A 19,807-nucleotide genomic window follows, 5' to 3' on the forward strand; every position below is an offset into this window, starting at 1 on the left:
AAAAAAGCCCGAAGACACCTGGGATAGGAAAATCAATGAATGAAAAGAACCAACTTGTGATTTTAGTTGGTGATGACGTCCCATTGACTCGAATTTTGCCCCATTCAACATGGCCACCATGTACACGTGTCACTAAACTGGGCGTGTCCAGTGCGGTAGTTTATCTTGAATGCAAAGCCGCTTCTCACTTCACTACTAGTTCCGTTTGACATGTAAGTACGTATTACATTTGTTTCATACTCTTATGTGTTGCCTGCGCAAATATTAACTTTGGCAAACTTTTACTAGACTTATGAGTCGAAATGGGTTTGACACTTTATACCAAGACGATTTTGTGTCCAACTTTTGGCGTAGTTTATATCACTCGGGCTCAGATGACAGTCAGCTGCTTTTTGGGATGCTAACAAGTAGCAACAAGAGCTAACGCCAAATCCGCGTCAAACTTGGACGAAATCGGAAAGAATTGTTGAAACACTTGTTTGTCGGGTTTTCACATTGATTGGTGTACTAAATCGTAGGGGCAATTTTTGAGAAAGTTCGTGAAGAAACAGCTCAATAATTGTATTTTTTGTTTCGTTTTACTTTAATCAGCCTAACTTTATAAAAAAAGATTTTTCAAGTAATGTACATATGAAACTAATATTCTACAGCCTGAGCCTTATAATTATAATGCTGTGTTCACTATTAAATTTAGTCATAAAAAGTATTATTCTTGGATTCATCTTGGCTTGTTTTTCTTTTTATACCATGATATAATACTGTTTTTATGATTAATTTTATTATATTAATTGATTTTTGTTTTACCTATGCTGTGAGGATATTTATGGTTTTAATATTAAACCAAAAAATGTGTGAATATGTTTACGCGCACACAATAAAGAATTTAACTGCAAGATAATCAAAATGGATCTTACTATCTTGGAACCACATAGTATTTGCCAATAATAACTACAGAAGAAATGACATTGAAGTAAAACATGTTGTCATTGTTTATCAATTTTTAGAATAAGCATAAGCAGCTTCCAATTTAAAACGGGAAGGAGTGACTGACACACACGACGCGATGTGGACAGACAAGCAGCGAGGCATTCGACTGTCACAGCAGAAACTCATGTGCAAGAATTCCTGTGGTTACTATGGCAACCCCCTATGGAATGGCTTCTGCTCCAAGTGCTGGAAGGACCGAGTGCGGCCCGCTGAAGCCCATCGACAAGATGCCAGGTAAACTGACCCTCCTCCTTCCGGTCATACATGTGTAAAAGAAATAAATGCACATTTGAAAATGCAACAAAAAAAACATACAAACTCAAAACACACTGTGTATTGTGTGGATATGATCAAGACTCATCCACAAAAACTGTCTATTACTGATTTAGAGATATCAACAAGAAAAAAAGTACTCTCCTGGCATTCACTGAAACTTGCCCTCTCAAATGTTTGATTCAAATTAGCCTCTCTCTGACTTTCTGTTCCTGCTGGTGACTTTCTCCAGAGTTACAAGTGACAGCACGCCACCGACCTTCTCCAAGTTTGAAGAGAAGAAGAATTTGGAGAAGGGTCGTCGTGTAAACACTATGAGGCGACTGTTTTGGGGCAGCCCGTCCCCTCCCAAGCCGGGTAACCACAATATTTGGATCACAAGTGCCAGTTTTTTTGTTCCTCGATCCACTTTGAGAAAAATATATTTATGGAATTTTGCAAAAAACAACAACAGGAAGTAAACTGTCTACTCAAGTGAAATAAGGCTATATAGTGCACAGAAGTTGTGTGTTGCATAAGTGGCTTTAAAAGGTGTGGCCTTGTTATAGACCTCAGCAATGCTTACGGCACCATTAGCATTCTCGTTTTATAATAGTTTCTTTAACTGTTTGTCCCATTCATTAATTGGCTCAAAGTTCCTTAACACACACCCATTCCTTTTACAGTACTCATGTGAGGGTATTAAATGATCTCTTTTTTTTCCACTTCAGTAGTTGGCTGGGATAGGCTCCAGCACCCCCGCCACCCTTGTGAGGTTAAGCATTTCAGAAAATGAATAATGACGATATATATTGTTATATTTTGTTGATATTCAATTTGTAAAAAAAATAATTAAAAAAAACTTTTAGCAACCATCTCTAAAAATGTTATAATAGCTTGCTTTTAAAGGCAAAACCTAAACTTTGCATTACATTCAACTGCTAAAAATGTAATGAGGGACTGCAATTTCAAACTCTTGGCGGTTCTTCTTCTTCCGCCTTTTAAACTTAGCCAACTTTGTTCTTTGCCATTAGAATCTTCAGGCAGCCAGATGAAAGTGCTAAAAGCCTTTCAGATGCTGGAACCCGGTGACTTCACTGGTTTCCTCAAGATATTGCGTAGCCCGTCCTCTCAGCGTCTGCAGTCTCGTTGCACAGCTTTTCTCAACACAATGGAGGCCTACCATGTAATCACAATTATTGTCTTCATTTTTTATTTTCTGGTTGTTGTAAACCTTTTTTAAATGTATTTGTATTTTTTTTCATGTAGGATCTGCCGATACAGAAGCATTCAGACCTCGTGCAAGACTTCTACCAGTCATTTGCTCACTATTTCAGCAGTGGGTAGCCACATCACTACCTTTCATGTCATTTAAGTTTACCTTTTAAAATGGCTTTTCTCTTCTCTTTTAGGTTTTTCAGATGCCGAGCTCACTCAGACAATGGAGCACGTGGAGAAGCTCATCATGACCCGCTTGCACAAGTGGGTCTTCTGCCATGACAGCTGTGATGACGAGCAAAAGGACCTGACCCTGCAAAGGAGGATACGGTGCGTTTTGCCTTTCATTTCTTAAGTCATTATGCATTTACGTAACACTTAAGCGCAGCGATATTTGGTGGAATACAGTATATATTGTTTGGTTGATTGTCTGCAACCACCATTCAATTCCTTTTGTGTTGCAGTTCTTTAAACTGGGTCACACCGTTAATGCTCGGCGTACCCTTTCCGGAAGTGCAGAGTGCCATCACTGGCGATCCCTTTCTACCCGCCATAACAGCCATTATTGAGATGGACGCCAAGCGGGCACCTCAGGACAAACTGGTGTGCGTGTCCAAGTGCAGCCAGCACGTGTTTGAAGCACTCTCGGTCTCCAACAGCGAGCCGGCCAACGCCGACGACTTCCTGTCCGCCTTGGTATATGTGATGCTGAAGGCAAACCCTCCTCGCCTACACTCCAACATGCAATACGTCATCCGCTTCGGCCTTCCGCACAGCCTCATGGCCGGAGAGACCGGTTATTACTTCACCAACCTGGTCAGTTTATTACACGTTTATAGACCTCACAGAATCTAGTGAAGGAGCTGAATGAGAATTTCTGCTGTAGACTGTATACTTACTAACTACAGCATGTGAATACTCAGCAATTCCTAAATGAGATGAAGAAAATATGTTCAATGGCCAACGTTTAAAGATAACGTGAACATTTTGAATGGGAAAAATAGACACAAAAATTGACCCCTTGTTTGTATTTCGCCTTCAGTCCTGCGCTGTGGCCTTCATTGAAAAACTGGACGGCCCGGCGCTTAACCTCAGCCAGGAAGAGTTCGAGAGCTACATGCGCCGTGGGCAGGCCTCAGCGGGAGGAGGCGGGTGCCAGGACGCAGCCCGCGAGACACACCGCCTGCTGGATGAACTGACGGCACGCCAGGAGCAACTGGATCGTGGCGTGGGAGACCTCAACGTACAGCTGCGGACATGGGTGCAAGCCGTTCATACCCAGATAGATCAGGCCACGTCCCGGCTTACAGTGGCACAGGAGGAGTTGAGGGATCTCTCTTCATCATCTTCCTCTCCTGATTCAACCACCGTAGAGCATCTGGTGCTTACGGATGCAAATGCAGGGCCTCCAGACTCGGACTGTTAAAATCAAATCCAGAAAGGACATGCACCTTAAAACCTTTTTAAACCTAAACACTTGATCACTAAAGCATAGGTTTACTCTTCCACTCTGTGCACATAATCATTTGCACTTGTTTACTATTTGTGTGGGCACAATGTAGTAAGTTTTGAATACATTCCATAATTACCATGTAGCACTCAGGATTGAAAAAAAATCTTATGTTAAATTAATGACTTTACAAAATGTGAACTTATAATACTACTCTATGGGTACATAAGCAAGTGGCTTCTAATGTCATTCCAATAGCCTTATCTACATATAATTAAGCTTTTGAAGGGTTTCTATAAAATCAAATGAGATTGTCATGAATAATATATATTAAAAGATGTGACTTGATATAATTTGTCTAATCCATTTTTTTTTGTCCAGACCCCACCCCCAAAGATACTAAACACAAACATTTTAATTAATTAATTATTCTTTTTTAAAATTAATCAATTAATAATTTTTATCTAATTTAAATCTCATTATACTTGTATAATGACAATTCAATTCAAAGCAGCATGGTCACATTTGGTCACCCCTGACAATTGCTGTAATCATTTATAAATCACGTAGTTTGTGACCTCATTTTATATTTCATAAAAAGTGGCCTTCGATTGACTGTAAAGTAATTTGATTGAATATAGTAATGTAACGGGCCCAATGCAAAATGGTCGATAAGTAACGACGCTGGTCTTCCTTGGTTCACAGCGCGCATCAAACATCTAGCTAATTATATACATGTGATATAGTATTGATGCGCACGCGCAGTAAAACTAAGGCACAATTTGGAAAAACAAGGTTCCGGTTTGAGTAGAAATTTCACCCGGACACAAACGCAATGTAACAACCAAGAGATCACCATGAAAATGACAGACCAAAACAACCCTGAAGCGTCTGTGGATGAGGTTAAAAACCTTATTAAAAAGAAAGATGAAATCGAAGAGCAGATTCAAGCATACTACGACGTCCTGGAAGACGTAAGTTGATCAAATCAATTCACCCAGTCACAAGAAGTTGTCAAGTGTTTGTTTATTTTTGCTAAAGTTTTGTTGTTGTTTGTTTTTTTTACAGCAAGGCGTCGGGCGTACTGGTCCCTTAATTGACGCAGAAGGCTACCCGAGATCCGATGTCAATTTGTACCAAATAAGAAACGCCAGACACAATATTTCATGTACGTAACAACGATTTTTCTCCTTAGCCTTCTTAATTCTGTGGAAAAAAAGTATTTCACAACCAATCTTGGGCGAGTGCTCACTCATACATTTTATTTTGTAGAACAAACTCAGATAAAAACATGACACAGTAATGAAGTTTTTCAAAAGTGCAATTTCGTGGCATTTAGAAACACTTAAAGAAATGAATAAAAACATTGTGGTGGTCAATAATTGTTACTTTTATAGACCAAACACAGGGGGAAAATATGGAATACATATTCCTAACTATGACACTTGTGGAACAAAGTGAATGAATAAAGGAAAACCTGTTTGCAGCTTCTTAAGATGCCTAACATTTTAGATAGAACTTTTTTCAGGGATGCTCATTTTCATCTGCTTGGTCAATAAGTGCCTTAACCTTATTCCTAGAAACAATTCTCATGATTACATATATATTTTCTCTTCTACACTAATCTCGCACGGTTTGTCATTGCAGGCCTGCAGAATGACCACAAGGCCATCATGGTGGAAATCGAGGATGCCTTGCACAGGCTGCACGCTCGTGAGAAAGTCAAGCGTCGGGAGGACCAGGCGTGTTTGCCCGAGGAGACCACGGAGCGGCGGGATGGGCTCCCACCAGCCTTTGCGCGCGTGGACGCTGTCACTCAGGGATCACCCGCCTCTGCGGCCGTAAGTGATGCGAGGCCTATATAAGATGACGTTTAAGAGCCTTTCGGAACTTTTTGTGTTTTTCTTCGAAAGGGCCTCAAAGTAGGAGATGAAGTTATTGAGTTTGGTTCTGTGAACAGTGGCAACTTCCAAAGCCTCCGCAACATTGCCTCTGTGGTGCAGCACAGCGAAGGGGTAAGATTTACGTCCTAAAATGTAAGGCTTCTAAGATGGCCAACTTAAAACAGCAAATTCAGGGAAGTTTTTGAACTAATACTACGTATCCATATTTTTGTTTCTTTGTATTGAAGAAGTCACTACGAGTGACAGTGGTCCGCGAGGGTCAGAAAGCCCACATGAGCTTGACTCCACAGCGATGGTCTGGCCAGGGTTTGATGGGGTGAGTTAAAAGTAAAACAAAGGCATTATTAAAATCTGATTGCTTGCCCCTCATTCTATTCGTTGCCCACCAGATGCAAGATTGTCCCCATGCCGCCACCATGAGCTTCAATGACCATGATGTGAAAAAACACCCTTACAAATTCAGGCACGTTTTGCATTTTATTTTCCATATTTGAAAAAGTATTCATCGCTACAACAACATCATCAAAATTAAAAATACCAAGTGGCTAAACAATCTTTTTTTTTTTTACAAATATTTGTGTGTGAAAGTAAAAGAAGAATTGATCATGATGCTTTGAGTTTCTTCTTTTTGCCTTTGACCATCTGTGGGAGCTGGATTTTGAAAGCAGTCCTACAAAACATAAGGAAACAAATTTTAGGAAGCACAAATATGAATTAAAATTTAGTTGATGGGAAATCATTTCTTTAAAAACTTACTCGCAAGTTGTACAGATGGGGCTAAAGTTGCAGAATACTGTGGTGACAAAAGTAATAGCACAAGTGTTAAAAACAGACTGCAAGGTGCAAATTTCCAAAACAAAAGATGAAAAATACACTTTCTACCAAATTATATTATTGTTAACATGTTTATTTGAACTATACCAAATAAATCCAAATTATCCATTAATATCCTTTTTACATTTGGCTATTTATTCGAAAGAAATTAATTATAGAAACTATTCAACAAATTCTAGTGTAATAGGGATGGTCCTATACATGACTATTGCAACAATAATAGGACTTGAGAAAAAATACACAAGACATGATTTCCCCCAATTGTAATTGAAAAAAGAGAGATTTTATCCTGAAAATTTTTCCCAATGTTTTTCCTTTAAAATAAGATAATCGTGTTGTATAAAGAGGATTTAGACTCTCGCTGTAAATCCGGAGAATTTCACAATGGAACTTTTTTGTAAGCCTTTATTTCTTCCAGTCAATTTTTCAGGCATTTGTTATTTAAGCATAAGACGGATGCAAGCACTTACTGGACAGGCAGACGGAGCAGACGTAACCAATCTGGATAAGGTTGCGATGGCAGAAGCACGCCGCTCTGTAGTCCACGTGGACTGGCGGTGGCAGCAGCAGTTGCGAACGCTGCTCGCCGTCGGGCAGGAAGACCCACTGTGCCAAAAAAAAAATCACAATCTTCTAGAGGACCTGGACCGCAATGACCAATGGGCGCATGGAGAGATGAGTTGAGTGGCAGCACTCACCAGCAGGTACTGTGCAAGTGCTGCCTTCTGGGGGATCTTCAGGTACAAGCCACCCGTTATATCGCAAGCCTGTCAGTTCAGAAACAAGAACAAAGTAACTTGATAGAGTACAATATTTAAATAATTATGAATGCAGACAGCTAATATCCCCATTTCCTGTTTCTAATCTTACTACCATATTCAACATTGGCCATCCATTTCCCATCCTAATTTGTGCCTTTTCAATGTTTTTCCCTCAATTGTATTGTATTTCAATCAAAATGAATCTTTTTGTATTTTAAATCTAAATTTCTCATATGAGTGTACTGTAATTAAAGAAAAAGAATGACATGGCCAACTGAAATATAGTGTTGTAAACATTCTTAGCTTTCAGTGCTTTTATAAAGAGTTAGTAATAAATGCATAAAAGACAGTACGTACTTGCTGTAGGAGCCCCGAGTCAGACTCCAGCACGCATGCGTCTATCAAGATGCTCTGTTTTGATTATTAAAAAAAATGACTATTAGTGTTGGTAAAATAAGGTTGAGCGATAAATAACGATGTCATGTCATAACCTGCTTTTGGGCGGCAAAGATGACGTTCATGAAGTTCATGTACTGCAAGGCGCTGTCGTCCGCTGCCTTTATCACCTAATGAAGCACATTTTGATTAATCCATCCACAGTACCAAATTTACTCTGTTAAAATACAACATTTTTTATTGATTGTCACGTACCAAAATTCTAGACTTGACCTCCTGTCCCACTGAAAAGGGAAAAAAATAAACATGCAGGATTAAGTACACATTAAACCAAATTCTGACTAAATTTGTGATAAAAAAATAAGTACCTTCAAGTTCCTTTGTTACTCTGTTAATATCTGAGATCAAATAATTAAAGTTTTTTTCCATTTTGGCTTTATCATATTTTATATTCAGCAAATGTATTTATATATATAATTTGTTGTTGTATAACATATTGTAATTTTTTACTACCTGAATTGAAATAATATCTTAAATTTTGTTTAATATTTTTACTGTAGTAAATATGACTCATTTGCCAATATTTTTGGCCTCTATTGTATTCTAGTTTGGGTAATTATAGATATATATATATTTTTATGGTTGATTAAAATGATTAAATATATATTTATATTTTATAGTTATGTATTGACACCATAATATGCGCAAATTGTGTAGTGGGAGGATACAACAGAGAGCTTTGGCGAGAGATCCGGCCAGCAAAGTGTCGGTGGAACCTCCAATCACTTCAACTGCAAAATGAACACACACACAAAAGAAATTACTCAATGCATTACATTTACTTATAATATTTAAGAACCGTTTGTTTCTTAAGGTTAAATTTATACAATTTTAATTGAATGATTACTTAGAAGTGGTGTTGACTTACTGTTGCACATCAACTTTTTAATTTGGTCAGCAATGATTTTGTTGGCGACAGATAGCAGTTCATATTTGCCGTCGCCGCTGCAGCAGGTATCGTCTGGGGTGCTGTCGCTGCCAGTTTCACTCTTAGGTGGATACAAGAAGTGACTGAAAAAAATGAAGTATATTCCTGAATGAGTCCCATCTATCAACTTAGGCCAGAAGCTCCATAGACAGTGACAGTGACAAATGGCTAATTAGACAAACAGAAGAGAAAGACAAGCCTTCTAGAGTCTAGTATCTAGACTCTAGATCAGGGGTGGCCAAACCGGTCCTCGAGGGCCGCTGTGGGTGCAGGTTTTTGTTCCAACCGATCCAGCCCAGGCACTTTGACCAATGAGATTTCTGCAGAAAACAAGAAGCACCTGACTGCAATCCACTGATTGCACTTGTAGGACACCAGATTGTTGAAAAGGTGTCCTCTTGATGGGTTGGAATGAAAACCCGCACCCACTGCGGCCCTTTGTGGAATAGTTTGGACAACCCTGCTCTAGATGGACTGACAGGTGTACTGTAGGTCAAATAGACTGATCGACAACCCGATAGAAAGACAGATTTATGGACATAGCTAGAGTTAAACAGACTGAGACAGAACCCAAGTCATAATAGATGACAGACTGATAGAAATATGTCAATTGATAAACAGCTAAACAGACAAACGAATGACATACAGACCAGCAGAACAAAAGAATCAGAATAATGGTTAATAGCTAGATTTATAAATGGACAAAGAGGCATGTTTAGGCAGGCAGTAAGCTAGGTAGATAGGTAGGTAGCATGATCAGATCGCTAGTGAGGCACCAACATAAATGATGGGAGATATACTAGAAGGATGCTGCTGTCTGTCTGACCTGTCGTTGCAATGGCTGGCGATAACGGCCAACTTGTTATTCCTGCTCATGGCCACGTGTGCGTTGGCCATCACGATGGCAGCGTCCATACATTTGGACAGTGTGAACTAGGATCACACCAATACACTTAATAAGAATGATCATTTTGATTATTTTTCTATAGTGTGCCATTCACGTACTTGGGGCTCTCGCTGGGCTTGCTGACCCCACCAAATTGGGTTTACGTCCACAACGATGACCAGCAAACTGATTTCTTCCTCTGCAAGAACAAAATATTGAGGTAAATAAAAACTCATTAGTCTAAAAATAATAATTAAAAATACTCTACCTGACGCCATCACAACGACTTGATGTTTACTCTTATTCTCTTTTTTTAAACTCCATTTCTCACACAAAATCCAGAGGCACTGACAAAGGTAAATTGATTTGATCAAAACATAAGGGATAAAGCAATTTCTTCAAAATATGAATGTTTCAGTATCTGGAAAGTGTACTTCTGACGACATTGTCAAGTGTGACGCTTTCCCTTAGTCTTCTTCGTTTTTCCTTCTACTACAGGATTTAGATCGAACTGCTGCCACCTATTGCATGGAAGAACAACACGCAGAGGGGTTCGAACCCACTAGCAACCAACTTCTAATCATTCATTTATTTTCTGAACCGCTTATCCTCACAGAAGTCGTGGGGGGTGCTGGAGCATATCCCAGCTAATTGATGGTCACCAGGGATGAATCGGGGCCAGCCACAACACTTTATTTTTGGTGTTTTGGTCCAGAATGTAAAATTTACATTTCAAATGTGAATGAGTTAGTTAAAATGTTTTTTTTAAATCACCCTGTTTTCATTTAATCCAATTATATACACTATGTACTGAATTAATTTCTGAATGGGACAGACCTCCCCTCAACTCTAAAGCCAGGCGAAAAGCAATGAAAGGAAGCTGACAGACAATTTGGAATTATTTGTAAGTATTCATGGACAAAATATAATTAACATCCGTCTGTGATTCATATATATATATTTACGCCAGCATTATTCAATGAATAATGAGTAACATATCACATAGAAAAAATACAAATAAATCCTCTATCATCCCACATGTGTCAAAGTGGCGGCCAGGGGGATGAATCTGGCCCACCGCATCATTTAGTGTGGCCCGGGAAAGTAAATCATGGGTGCCGACTTTCTGTCTTAGGATCAAATTAAAATGAAGAGTATAGATGTATATTAAATTTACTGATTTTCCCCCTTTTAAATCAATAATTGTAATTTTTTTATCATTTTTTTGTGTTTTTAGTTCAAAAATCATTTCGTAAAATCTAAAAAAATATTTAAAAAAAAGCTTAAATAAACATTGTTTTAGATCTATAAAAAATGAATATTCAGGGCTTTTAATCCGGTTCTTTTATTCCATTTATTTAAAAAAATCTAAATATTATATCTAAAATGGTCCGGCCCACGTGAAATCAAGTTGACGTTAAAGCGGCCCGCGAACCAACCCGAGTCTGACACCCTTGCTCTAGTCAGTCTCTAGCCACTTTTTTTATTTTCATGTTGGTCCTGTATGTGTCACTCTGGTAGTAATCTGATTCGATGGGCTCTTTGGAATCATTCAGTGTGACGTAGACGTTTCCGTTCACTTCAGTGACTTTGTGGACCCGTTGTTTGACACCCTTCGAACGCCAGTGATATTTCAGAGGTTTGACAGTGGGGTTGTCCACAGCTTGGTAGAGCCCCTCGCCTTCCATTAGAGTGATCTTGTATTTGTGCCACGGACACACTATGCATACGCGTCCGTTGAACTCCTGTTGATAAGTGAAAGATTGGGAAGATGACATCATATGAAAATGGTAATAACGAGATTATGCAGGCAATTATCGGCTCACCTCAATGTCCCCATTCTCTAAAGCACCGCCTGCATCTATCAACACAAAACAATGTTACTTCACTTTTTGTCATGGATTAATTCATCACATACTACCAACATATGGGAAGCTATACGGGTTCCAAATGAATGGATCTTACGATAACAGCGCATATCCATGGCGTGGAACTTTCCGTCACGGTACACCACGAGGACTTCCCGCTTTTCATTCACCAGCATGGTAATTCGCCCGCGTCTAATTATGTCATCACGTTTGCCAACCAAATGAGAAGAAGGTGGGGGACGAAGAGGAAGAGAGGGTGGACGGAAAGGTAGAGATGATGAAGACTCAGAGCTTTTCCAATTCTCATCATCAGAGGACATCGTGATCAACTGCTGTGAAGTTATTCCTACAAAAGAATTACACAAGTTACCAATCTATTTTTAAGACAAGAATACTTGATACAAGATAACAAAGACGACCCACCAATGGTCAAGAATTGAGTGGGCGTTGCCGAGTCCTGTTAAATGGCCAAAGCAAACATACCAATCATGTCACTCTGTTTGGATTAAACTTTACGATCGATAGACGCCATTATTGAAATGGGATAGTACGTACATAAGTCTGTGGTTACTAATAGCATCTCATGTAAAAATAATTGCAACAACCGTGGAGTTTTGGAAATATAGTTTAGCACAACATTACCGGTAGGCGTGTGATGTGTTACTGCTATAATGTGCCGTGGTGAAACACATTACGGCGCTCAAAATGTGTGTCACTGTCATTATCGTCCGTCTGAATATGATTTAGTTATTCTCACTATTAAAAATAAACACTGGTCACCCGTTGTTTTGACTTTGTTCGTATATCAAAACTAGAGCAATATAATTTATGACTTCATAATCACATTGACCCATGCAATCTACATTTCCTTAGACTGCTTGAGCTAGGTAATCTTTTTATTGGATTATATTATTGTCCACGCATGTCTCAAAGACGGGAGAGCCGTCGCCATAGAGACCAAACGAATAGAAATACCTTTACTTGTCAACACACATAGTCACAAGGTGGCGATTTTATGATTCTTTGTCTATGTAATGTGCTACCTTTACATTTTTGGAGTCAAAAGGCTCGCATATCACGACGCCACTCTATGTCGTCCAATGCACTTTTCGGACATCACCGGACCTCAGAAACGTGTGAACACTTTTTTATCGGCCTTCTTCAGTCATTGTACGTCTTGGTTTTACAAGAAGCTTACGCAGGTAAGGTTATTTATTTCTTCATTTAATCATTAGTTTAATTTGATTAAACTCCTTTCCCAAAATTGATTGCTAGGAGCCTCAATTTAATCTTCCGCTTTATATTAAACAGGAGAAAAAACAATTCATACTAGAGTTATATTTAAAATAATACACTCCATTGTTTTAACAATCTGTCAAAATCTGGGTCCCTTTTCCGCCTTGGTGTGGTGATTTTGAAATCCGATTTTTTTTTAAACAACGCCATTGACAATAACGAAGCCATCCATTTTCCATTCCGCTTATCTTCACATGGGTTGAGGGGGTGCTGGAGCCTATCCCAGTCAACTTTGGGCAGTGGGAAGAAAACACCCTGAATTGGTTGCCAGCAAATCGCAGGGCACAAATAACACAACAAGTATTAGAATTAATAGTGTGTCGTGAATCTATATCATTGTTTTTCATATTGTTAACAATAGATGAAAGTCCTTGCAATACACAACACCATACAATAACAACATGTTGAGGGTAACTGCTGCTGCTAAGATACATTTAAAAAATGAAGTGTTGCATCAATTTAATTTCAGGGCAGATCAAAGGAAATTTATAAAATTCATGTGACAAATCCTGAATCTATGTTTGACTTACCAGATACTACATGAGACGTGTGGCATCAGTTTTTGAGTGCAAAGCAACTACAATGAAATGCATTTTCTCATGTGTTGCATGCTTTGGGCTGAAAGAGCCTTTTTTTAGTTTAAGAAAACAAGGTCCCTGTGTGAAAATGCATTGCTCATATCTTTCTGTGCTTTTTCTTACTAGGTTTGTGATGACAGCGCGGTCAAATTTATTGATCGACAGAAGGCACAAGGGAGGCACATCGTGGGGCACATATCACCATACCAACGGTGCGTGCCCTTAAATCATTTGGATCCATCATCACTTTTGGATTGATATAGGAAACAATTTATTATACCACATAATTTTGCTAGAAGGTGCCAGCGATGATTCTCCATACAGCTCAATAGGGTAATTTTGTCAATCATGAACGCACATTTGTAATCAAAGAAAATAATTTTCTCTCACCAGGGTCCCTGGAGGTTTGTCAAAGAGCATCCAATCATGTTTCTGAGCCTGTTTGAATGCCTCAAGTTGGTGGGCCTGCAGCGCCTCCATGAGCGGTAACCACATTATCTTCAATCTGAATTTAGACCTCCTTGCACTCATTTCTTGGTGTACTTTTCAGCCTCACTTCCATGGGAATCCGGCATGCCGCCCATCTTCTAGCACTCACTTCGGAGGACCTGCCCCATCTGGAGATCCATTCAGCTGAGGACAATAGGCGTCTATTCAAGCTGCTCCACCTGATCAAAACGCTGCAGAAGGAGGGTCTGTCACTTGGCGACGTGACAGAGGATCAAGATATGTACCGCAAGCGTCCTGCGCAGCACAGCAACCAGGGAGCAGGAATCACCAGGCCAGACATTAGTAAACGATTATTTCCATACTCCACTCCACTCTCCACAAAAACTGTCACACACCATCCCCACAATTATGAGCACCCAAAACACAGAGCTGCATTTAAGCGGAACACAGACAAAGCAAGTCATCCAATGCCTGTTTATGAGGCCAAGAGAAAACCAGGGTACAACTACGGGCTGCCTCTCCGGCCTGTTTCCACAAAAAAGTGAGTCCTTGTACTGTCCAGTTAATGCTCTACGGATCATAATAAATAATCAAGGCTTATGTAAACTTCACCTTGAACATGACAGCAATTTAAAGACAGGTTTTTATGATAATGCCAACATATGATATTTTTTATATATCATATATGTACAAATTTTTGACCATACCCAAGGTGCCAGAAATTTTTAATTTCATTTTATAATATTTAAATATTTTAATCATGCATATTTTGTCACTGTATTCTTGTTACATAAGTGGAAAATGAACATTGCTAAATCACTTTGCCTGTCTTGGTAAATGGTGAATGGGCTTTCACTTATACAGCGCTTTTCCACCTTCAAGACTATTAAAGCTTTTCGACACTGTTGTTTGCAGGCAAACCCACGGGCCAAGGATAATCGTTTGTGTGAGAAAAAGATCTCTGACACTCACCGAGAAAAAGAAGGGTCAAGCGGATGTCGTGATAACACCCAGCGCAGAGTGTGTGATTGTGGAAGAAGGCAAAGAAGCTGTGGATCTCTCCCAATACATTCTACAGGTGTGATGAATCATGTATTTTCATTCGAAAGCAATGATATGTTTTGTCCCCAATATCTGTCTCCAGTATGTCGCATTGTCAGATTTTTTTTCATTCTGGCTTTCTTGGTAGCACCCGTTCTACTTTGATCAAGTTTTTGGAGAGTATCATACCAATGAGGAAGTATATAAGAAAACTGCATATCCTCTGGTGCAGCATATGCTCAATGGGTGAGGTGTCACCTTGAACACGTCTTTTTTTAATCCTTTACCATTTTAAAGTTAATTTCTAGTCATTATAAGACTTATTTCTTCTGCCAGAATAGAGATTAAGCATGATACTAGCATGGACAAATTGTCATGCTGTTTTAATTAAATTGTTTCATTCATGTTTTACATCTTTTTTTAATTTTTATTGAGGGATGGATGCTGTAAAAGTGTAATCTTTCAGCTTAGTTTGATTTTGTTTGTATTTTATTTTATAATATAATCATATCACTCCCACCTCTGCCATATTTATGGATGATATTAAATGTTAATAATTAAACAAATGATATATGTGTGTATGTAGTGGGAAGGCCACTTGCTTTGCATTTGGTCAGACGGGCGCAGGCAAGACTCACACCATGATGGGTTCCGCTCCTGGGGAGGCAGGTCTATATGTGCTGGCAGTCCATGACATCTTTGCCCACCTATCAAGAACTCACAGCCCATTGTTGGTGTACGTCAGCTTCTGTGAGATCTATTGTCGCCAGCTCTATGACCTGCTCAACAACAGGAAAAGGTACCCCTTTGTCTTTACATGGACTTCTTATCTTAAAATGCAATCTTACATATTGACCATTTGGCATCAGAAGTGGGAAACATGAAGTTGCTTAAAGGTCCCTTTTCCTCAAATTAAAAATGTTCCCAAGTACTCTGTAGATCAAAATGTCAAATTAAAAAAAATGATCCTAATTTGTAATTGGCGACATTGGAGGGTGTGAAGTCATAAATCTGAAGTGTGAGACCACAGGTACAATTTGGTTTACTAACCTTTGCTTTTGTAAAAGGATGGGATGAATGTCATTTTTAATCTTCTAAACTCTGTTTCGTAGATTGTTTGTGAGGGAGGATGGCCACAACGTGGTGCACATTACTGGACTAGTTGACGTCAGAGTAGGCTCAGTCGACTCACTGCTGAAGGTCAACAACTGCCACTGATTTGGAAAAGACAGCCTTTTTTCATCTATCATTGAAAAAAGTCAACAATCTATCAAATTTAAAATTCTATCTCTGTCCTTTTTTAAAATTTTGTTTTAAGGTGATTTCACAGGGTTTAGCTGCACGCAAAAAAAGGGTGAGCGGTGTCAATCCGCTCTCCTCTCGGTCCCACGCCTTGCTTCAGATTCAGCTCAGATCACCCAACCAGCAGATCTTTGGCAGGTGATGGACTATATTGTCAGCCTTTTATTGTCGTATTTAATATGTTTACTCTGTAACGTCAAAATAATTATCTATAACGGCGTATTTTTAAGAATGTGGTTTATCGACTTGGCGGGAAGTGAGCGTGCGTCGGACACCACAGCGACTGACTGGCAGACTCGAATGGAAGGAGCTGAGATAAACCAGAGTTTATTGGCTGTAAGCTACAGCACTCTTTCATGTATTTTGATTTATCTGCCAGTTTTGCATCAAAAGTTGAGACCTAGAGATGTCTTGTAGTTGGTCCTTACAATTTTTGTGTATACCTCTCCAGCTTAAAGAATGCATCCGCTCCCTTGATCAAGAGCAGCGACACACACCTTTCAGGCAAAGCAAACTCACTCAGGTACCAGGAAATACACTGCGCTCAATGATTTTAAACACACTAAACTTGATTTCTTTTGCTTAGGTCTTGAAAGATTCATTTCTTGGCAACTCCATGACATGTATGATTGCCAACATTTCACCCGGTCACGTTGCCACAGAGCACACTCTGAACACGTTGAGATATGCTGACCGGTAAGTGTTCAAAATGGGAAATTATGTTACTGGCATTACCCAACATAGGAGTTACTTAAGTCATGAAATTTGCACTACATGTCTGCATCAGATATTTTTTTCTGCAAACTTTCATGGCGTTAGCATGAACGGCTGTCCGTCTCCTTGTGCCCTGCGATTGGCTGGCAACCAATTCAGAACTTTTAACATCTGCTTTATTTACCACAGTGTGAAAGAGTTAAGAGGCCACGGCGGAAAATGCACAACGTCTTCCAAATCCAGCGGTGTTGGGAAGAGTCTCCCTAAGAAGCCAAAGATGGGGTCAACTAGAGCTTCTTTTTGTGGCGTTTCACCCACCTCAGGGAAACACCAAGGCCGTGACTTCCAGTATTCCATGCTTAAGAGCAACAGATCCGAAGAGGGAAGAGCAGTGAGAACCAAACACGTCTTTGGACTTGTAGAATCAAGGAACTCCCTGGAAAAAGGCGATGTAGGTTACAGTTCTGGCAAAGAAAACGGGAGGTTTGACACGTCTATGGGAGACTCCAGTGAGTTACACCAGGAGTCAATGGAAGGAGATCGAGATGATGCTGCAATGATGAATGAGGAGATGCAGGAGCACTTGCGCCTATATCACAGGCAGCTGCAGATGTTTGTGCCATTCGCTGTCTCATTGCCTTCTTCAGACTGTCCGTTTTCCTCTATCTCATCCGCTGGACGTCTCACATCTTCTGAGTGTCCCAGTATGAGAGATGCACAAACTATGTATGACAGTGAGGTTGGAGGATGTGATTCATTCAGAGAAGATGAGACGAGAATTGAACAGATTAGAGCTTTGAGTCGTCTGGAACAGGCCAACACTGCGATGGGTGTATCGGTTGTGCCCGTCAACTCTCAAGAGAGTAGAGATGACTCACTGGAAATGGACCCCTCGCTTGATGGGCTGTGGACCAAATGCTTAATGTCGGTCCACAAGACGTTTTGTGGATCTCCACCTGTTCAACTAGGGCATCAAGAGGTGCAATCCACCCATCTCATCTCATCAGTCTGTGAATTTAAGAGTGGAGTCCAAGCTCCCCAAGAACAGAAAAACCTAGCTAGACTGTTAGAAAATACTCAAGAGGTACGCAAATATCTAGCAGACACTGCCAAAATGCCTAATGATGCTGCATCAAGAATCGCTGGACTTCAGGCCACTGTACCAAGGGCTCAAGAAAATCGGATCAATAACCATCAGGAGTCATTCAAACATGCAATTAATAAAAACTCAGAAGCCAAGCTCTGGTCTTCCTCTTTTGACTCCAAATATGCAAAAATGTTCAAGGACAAGCCTACACATCCAAAGGAGAAGGGAAGAGAATTCTGCCCTCCGATGAATGTCCAATCTCCCTCTCCTGATGCTGAATGGGACATTAAGTGCACAAGGGAGTCACTAAGACATGCAAGGAGTAAAGACAGAAAATTCTTCATGCGGTCTGCTGACACCAAACTAACAAATAAGTACATAATAAATGAGGATCGCACATATTCAAAGAATGAAGATCCAGATTTATGTCTCCCAAATGACTTTCAGTCTCTCACATCTGCTTGCAAATTGGCAAAACATTACGAAAAGGAACCTTCTATGCATGCTAATAAGAAAGATGACTTTTGGTCTTCACTTTCTGACACCAAATCGACACCTATGGATGCAAGGGAGTATCTGACACATTCAAAGGGTAATGGAGAAATCTACCTCCCAGTGGACATCCAGTCTCACACTTTTGACACAAAATTCAACAATAAATATAGTACAGGGTCGCTCACACCTACAAAGAACAATGACCAAGAATTATGCCTCGTGTCTCCCACTTCAGACACAAAATTGGCTTACACGTACATCAAGGAGCTTCTCACAGATGCAAAAGATGAGGATGCAGACCTCTGCCTACCAGCAGACCTCTGGTCTCCCACTTCTGATACCAATAATCTTGCGGCGCGGACCTCCTGTGCATCAAAGCAATCCACCTCAGCCACTTTGAATAAGAATGAAACCACCGAACCCAATCTCACCGTTGCTGCAGCACCAAAACCAGAAGAACCCAGCAAACCTTTGGAAACATTCCAAATTGATGGGCCTACAAATGTGAACAACAATAACAGGCCTTATGACCCAGAGTTTTCCATAACAACAGATAATGTTAAGTAAGTAACCAAAAAGCTTAAATTGGTTTAGAAATCCAAAAGAAACCATTGGGAAGTTCTCAAAACACACACAAATTTGGTGAATCATTTTAACAAGTGCCTGTATTCAAATGACATGCTTTGACAGTAGTGCAAAATGTTTAGTTTAAAAGACGCAAACTTGTGATTCAAACCAATTCCATTATTCCTTTCTCAATTTAAGATGGCGTGTCATTCAGGCCCATTGGGAGAAACTGAGGAAAATGGAGCCTTTACTGCACGAGGAGCAAAGCCTTCTATGCAAACAACCTAATATGGTGAGAGCAGTTAATTTCTGTTTGCTGCAATTGTAAATCTCAAATTTGACTGTCATCGACCTCTTTGTCTTTTTTCATAGACGTTTTTGGACTACGTAGACAAGCTGGAGGAGATCCAGGATCGCAATGCTCAGTATCTGCGCAGCATGAGAACCAAGCTACGATTATATCGTATGACTAGCTCCTTTTCTGAGCCCGACTGCAAAAAAGGGGAACAATAGTAAACTTGTGGTTTAAATAAAATGAGGTCAGAAACATGTTATTTAAGATGTTTAAGATGCTTACTTGTCAACCGGAGAAACAAACCTAGTCAAATTCTTTATTGTATTTATTTTTAATTCAAATGAATAAAAATTATCATTTCAAAGCATTTGCATTTTTTTATGTTAAACAATTTTCTTTGTTTTTAAGCAGTTTATAAAACAGACAAAGAATTACATA

At 39.6% G+C, this 19,807-nt stretch overlaps 5 protein-coding genes across 6 annotated transcripts; 3 read left to right on the forward strand and 2 right to left on the reverse strand.

Moving 5' to 3' along the window:
* The first annotated feature begins 88 nt into the window (after window positions 1-88).
* LOC144075017 (rab5 GDP/GTP exchange factor-like) lies at window positions 89-4,260 on the forward strand. Its single transcript, XM_077601775.1, has 8 exons — window positions 89-212; window positions 1,005-1,221; window positions 1,493-1,617; window positions 2,274-2,425; window positions 2,509-2,578; window positions 2,652-2,787; window positions 2,922-3,273; window positions 3,500-4,260. The coding sequence occupies exons 2-8, from the start codon at window positions 1,064-1,066 to the stop codon at window positions 3,881-3,883; spliced, it is 1,377 nt and encodes a 458-aa protein (XP_077457901.1). The 5' UTR covers window positions 89-212; window positions 1,005-1,063; the 3' UTR covers window positions 3,884-4,260.
* A 427-nt stretch (window positions 4,261-4,687) lies between these two features.
* On the forward strand, window positions 4,688-6,420 carry psmd9 (proteasome 26S subunit, non-ATPase 9). The gene is made up of 6 exons (XM_077601556.1): window positions 4,688-4,881; window positions 4,976-5,075; window positions 5,555-5,748; window positions 5,821-5,922; window positions 6,039-6,127; window positions 6,201-6,420. The coding sequence occupies exons 1-6, from the start codon at window positions 4,765-4,767 to the stop codon at window positions 6,229-6,231; spliced, it is 633 nt and encodes a 210-aa protein (XP_077457682.1). The 5' UTR covers window positions 4,688-4,764; the 3' UTR covers window positions 6,232-6,420.
* gtf2h3 (general transcription factor IIH, polypeptide 3) lies at window positions 6,276-10,222 on the reverse strand. Its single transcript, XM_077601555.1, has 13 exons — window positions 9,945-10,222; window positions 9,796-9,875; window positions 9,617-9,723; window positions 8,731-8,873; window positions 8,531-8,593; window positions 8,171-8,200; window positions 8,058-8,086; window positions 7,898-7,972; window positions 7,764-7,817; window positions 7,344-7,412; window positions 7,116-7,251; window positions 6,568-6,604; window positions 6,276-6,481 (listed from the first exon to the last, which is right to left on the reverse strand). The coding sequence occupies exons 1-13, from the start codon at window positions 9,952-9,954 to the stop codon at window positions 6,415-6,417; spliced, it is 900 nt and encodes a 299-aa protein (XP_077457681.1). The 5' UTR covers window positions 9,955-10,222; the 3' UTR covers window positions 6,276-6,414.
* A 174-nt stretch (window positions 10,223-10,396) lies between these two features.
* LOC144074804 (Rieske domain-containing protein-like) lies at window positions 10,397-12,434 on the reverse strand. Of its 2 annotated transcripts, none has more exons than XM_077601407.1 (4): window positions 12,187-12,434; window positions 11,642-11,890; window positions 11,503-11,537; window positions 10,397-11,421 (listed from the first exon to the last, which is right to left on the reverse strand). In XM_077601407.1, the coding sequence occupies exons 2-4, from the start codon at window positions 11,862-11,864 to the stop codon at window positions 11,140-11,142; spliced, it is 540 nt and encodes a 179-aa protein (XP_077457533.1). In that variant the 5' UTR covers window positions 11,865-11,890; window positions 12,187-12,434; the 3' UTR covers window positions 10,397-11,139. The 2 variants fall into 2 exon arrangements, with proteins under 2 accessions (XP_077457533.1, XP_077457531.1); XM_077601405.1 differs by having other exon boundaries at window positions 10,399-11,421; window positions 11,968-12,429.
* Window positions 12,271-19,733, forward strand: LOC144074803 (uncharacterized). Its single transcript, XM_077601404.1, has 14 exons — window positions 12,271-12,746; window positions 13,545-13,630; window positions 13,812-13,903; window positions 13,969-14,409; window positions 14,784-14,946; window positions 15,058-15,155; window positions 15,496-15,708; window positions 16,022-16,109; window positions 16,228-16,349; window positions 16,442-16,547; window positions 16,663-16,734; window positions 16,798-16,907; window positions 17,115-19,366; window positions 19,447-19,733. The coding sequence occupies exons 3-13, from the start codon at window positions 13,845-13,847 to the stop codon at window positions 19,072-19,074; spliced, it is 3,432 nt and encodes a 1,143-aa protein (XP_077457530.1). The 5' UTR covers window positions 12,271-12,746; window positions 13,545-13,630; window positions 13,812-13,844; the 3' UTR covers window positions 19,075-19,366; window positions 19,447-19,733.
* The last annotated feature ends 74 nt before the right edge of the window (window positions 19,734-19,807 follow it).

This window comes from Stigmatopora argus, chromosome 5, assembly GCF_051989625.1.
Source record: "Stigmatopora argus isolate UIUO_Sarg chromosome 5, RoL_Sarg_1.0, whole genome shotgun sequence".
In the NCBI taxonomy this organism is placed as follows: Eukaryota; Metazoa; Chordata; class Actinopteri; order Syngnathiformes; family Syngnathidae; genus Stigmatopora; species Stigmatopora argus.

Coding starts and splice junctions, on each gene's coding strand:
- LOC144075017 (XM_077601775.1), top strand. CDS start 1,064: ATGTGGACAGACAAGCAGCGAGGCATTCGACTGTCACAGCAGAAACTC. Junction 1,222..1,492: donor GCCCATCGACAAGATGCCAG/GTAAACTGACCC, acceptor GACTTTCTCCAG/AGTTACAAGTGACAGCACGC. Junction 3,274..3,499: donor GTTATTACTTCACCAACCTG/GTCAGTTTATTA, acceptor TTTCGCCTTCAG/TCCTGCGCTGTGGCCTTCAT.
- LOC144074804 (XM_077601407.1), bottom strand. CDS start 11,864: ATGTCCTCTGATGATGAGAATTGGAAAAGCTCTGAGTCTTCATCATCT. Junction 11,538..11,641: donor CATGGATATGCGCTGTTATC/GTAAGATCCATT, acceptor TTGTGTTGATAG/ATGCAGGCGGTGCTTTAGAG. Junction 11,422..11,502: donor TAGAGAATGGGGACATTGAG/GTGAGCCGATAA, acceptor ACTTATCAACAG/GAGTTCAACGGACGCGTATG.
- gtf2h3 (XM_077601555.1), bottom strand. Junction 8,201..8,530: donor TCTCGCCAAAGCTCTCTGTT/GTATCCTCCCAC, acceptor ATTTGATCTCAG/ATATTAACAGAGTAACAAAG. Junction 7,252..7,343: donor CACTTGCACAGTACCTGCTG/GTGAGTGCTGCC, acceptor TTTTTGGCACAG/TGGGTCTTCCTGCCCGACGG.
- psmd9 (XM_077601556.1), top strand. CDS start 4,765: ATGAAAATGACAGACCAAAACAACCCTGAAGCGTCTGTGGATGAGGTT. Junction 5,076..5,554: donor CGCCAGACACAATATTTCAT/GTACGTAACAAC, acceptor TTGTCATTGCAG/GCCTGCAGAATGACCACAAG. Junction 5,923..6,038: donor TGGTGCAGCACAGCGAAGGG/GTAAGATTTACG, acceptor TTTGTATTGAAG/AAGTCACTACGAGTGACAGT.
- LOC144074803 (XM_077601404.1), top strand. CDS start 13,845: ATGTTTCTGAGCCTGTTTGAATGCCTCAAGTTGGTGGGCCTGCAGCGC. Junction 13,904..13,968: donor CTGCAGCGCCTCCATGAGCG/GTAACCACATTA, acceptor TGTACTTTTCAG/CCTCACTTCCATGGGAATCC. Junction 15,709..16,021: donor CTGCTCAACAACAGGAAAAG/GTACCCCTTTGT, acceptor TCTGTTTCGTAG/ATTGTTTGTGAGGGAGGATG.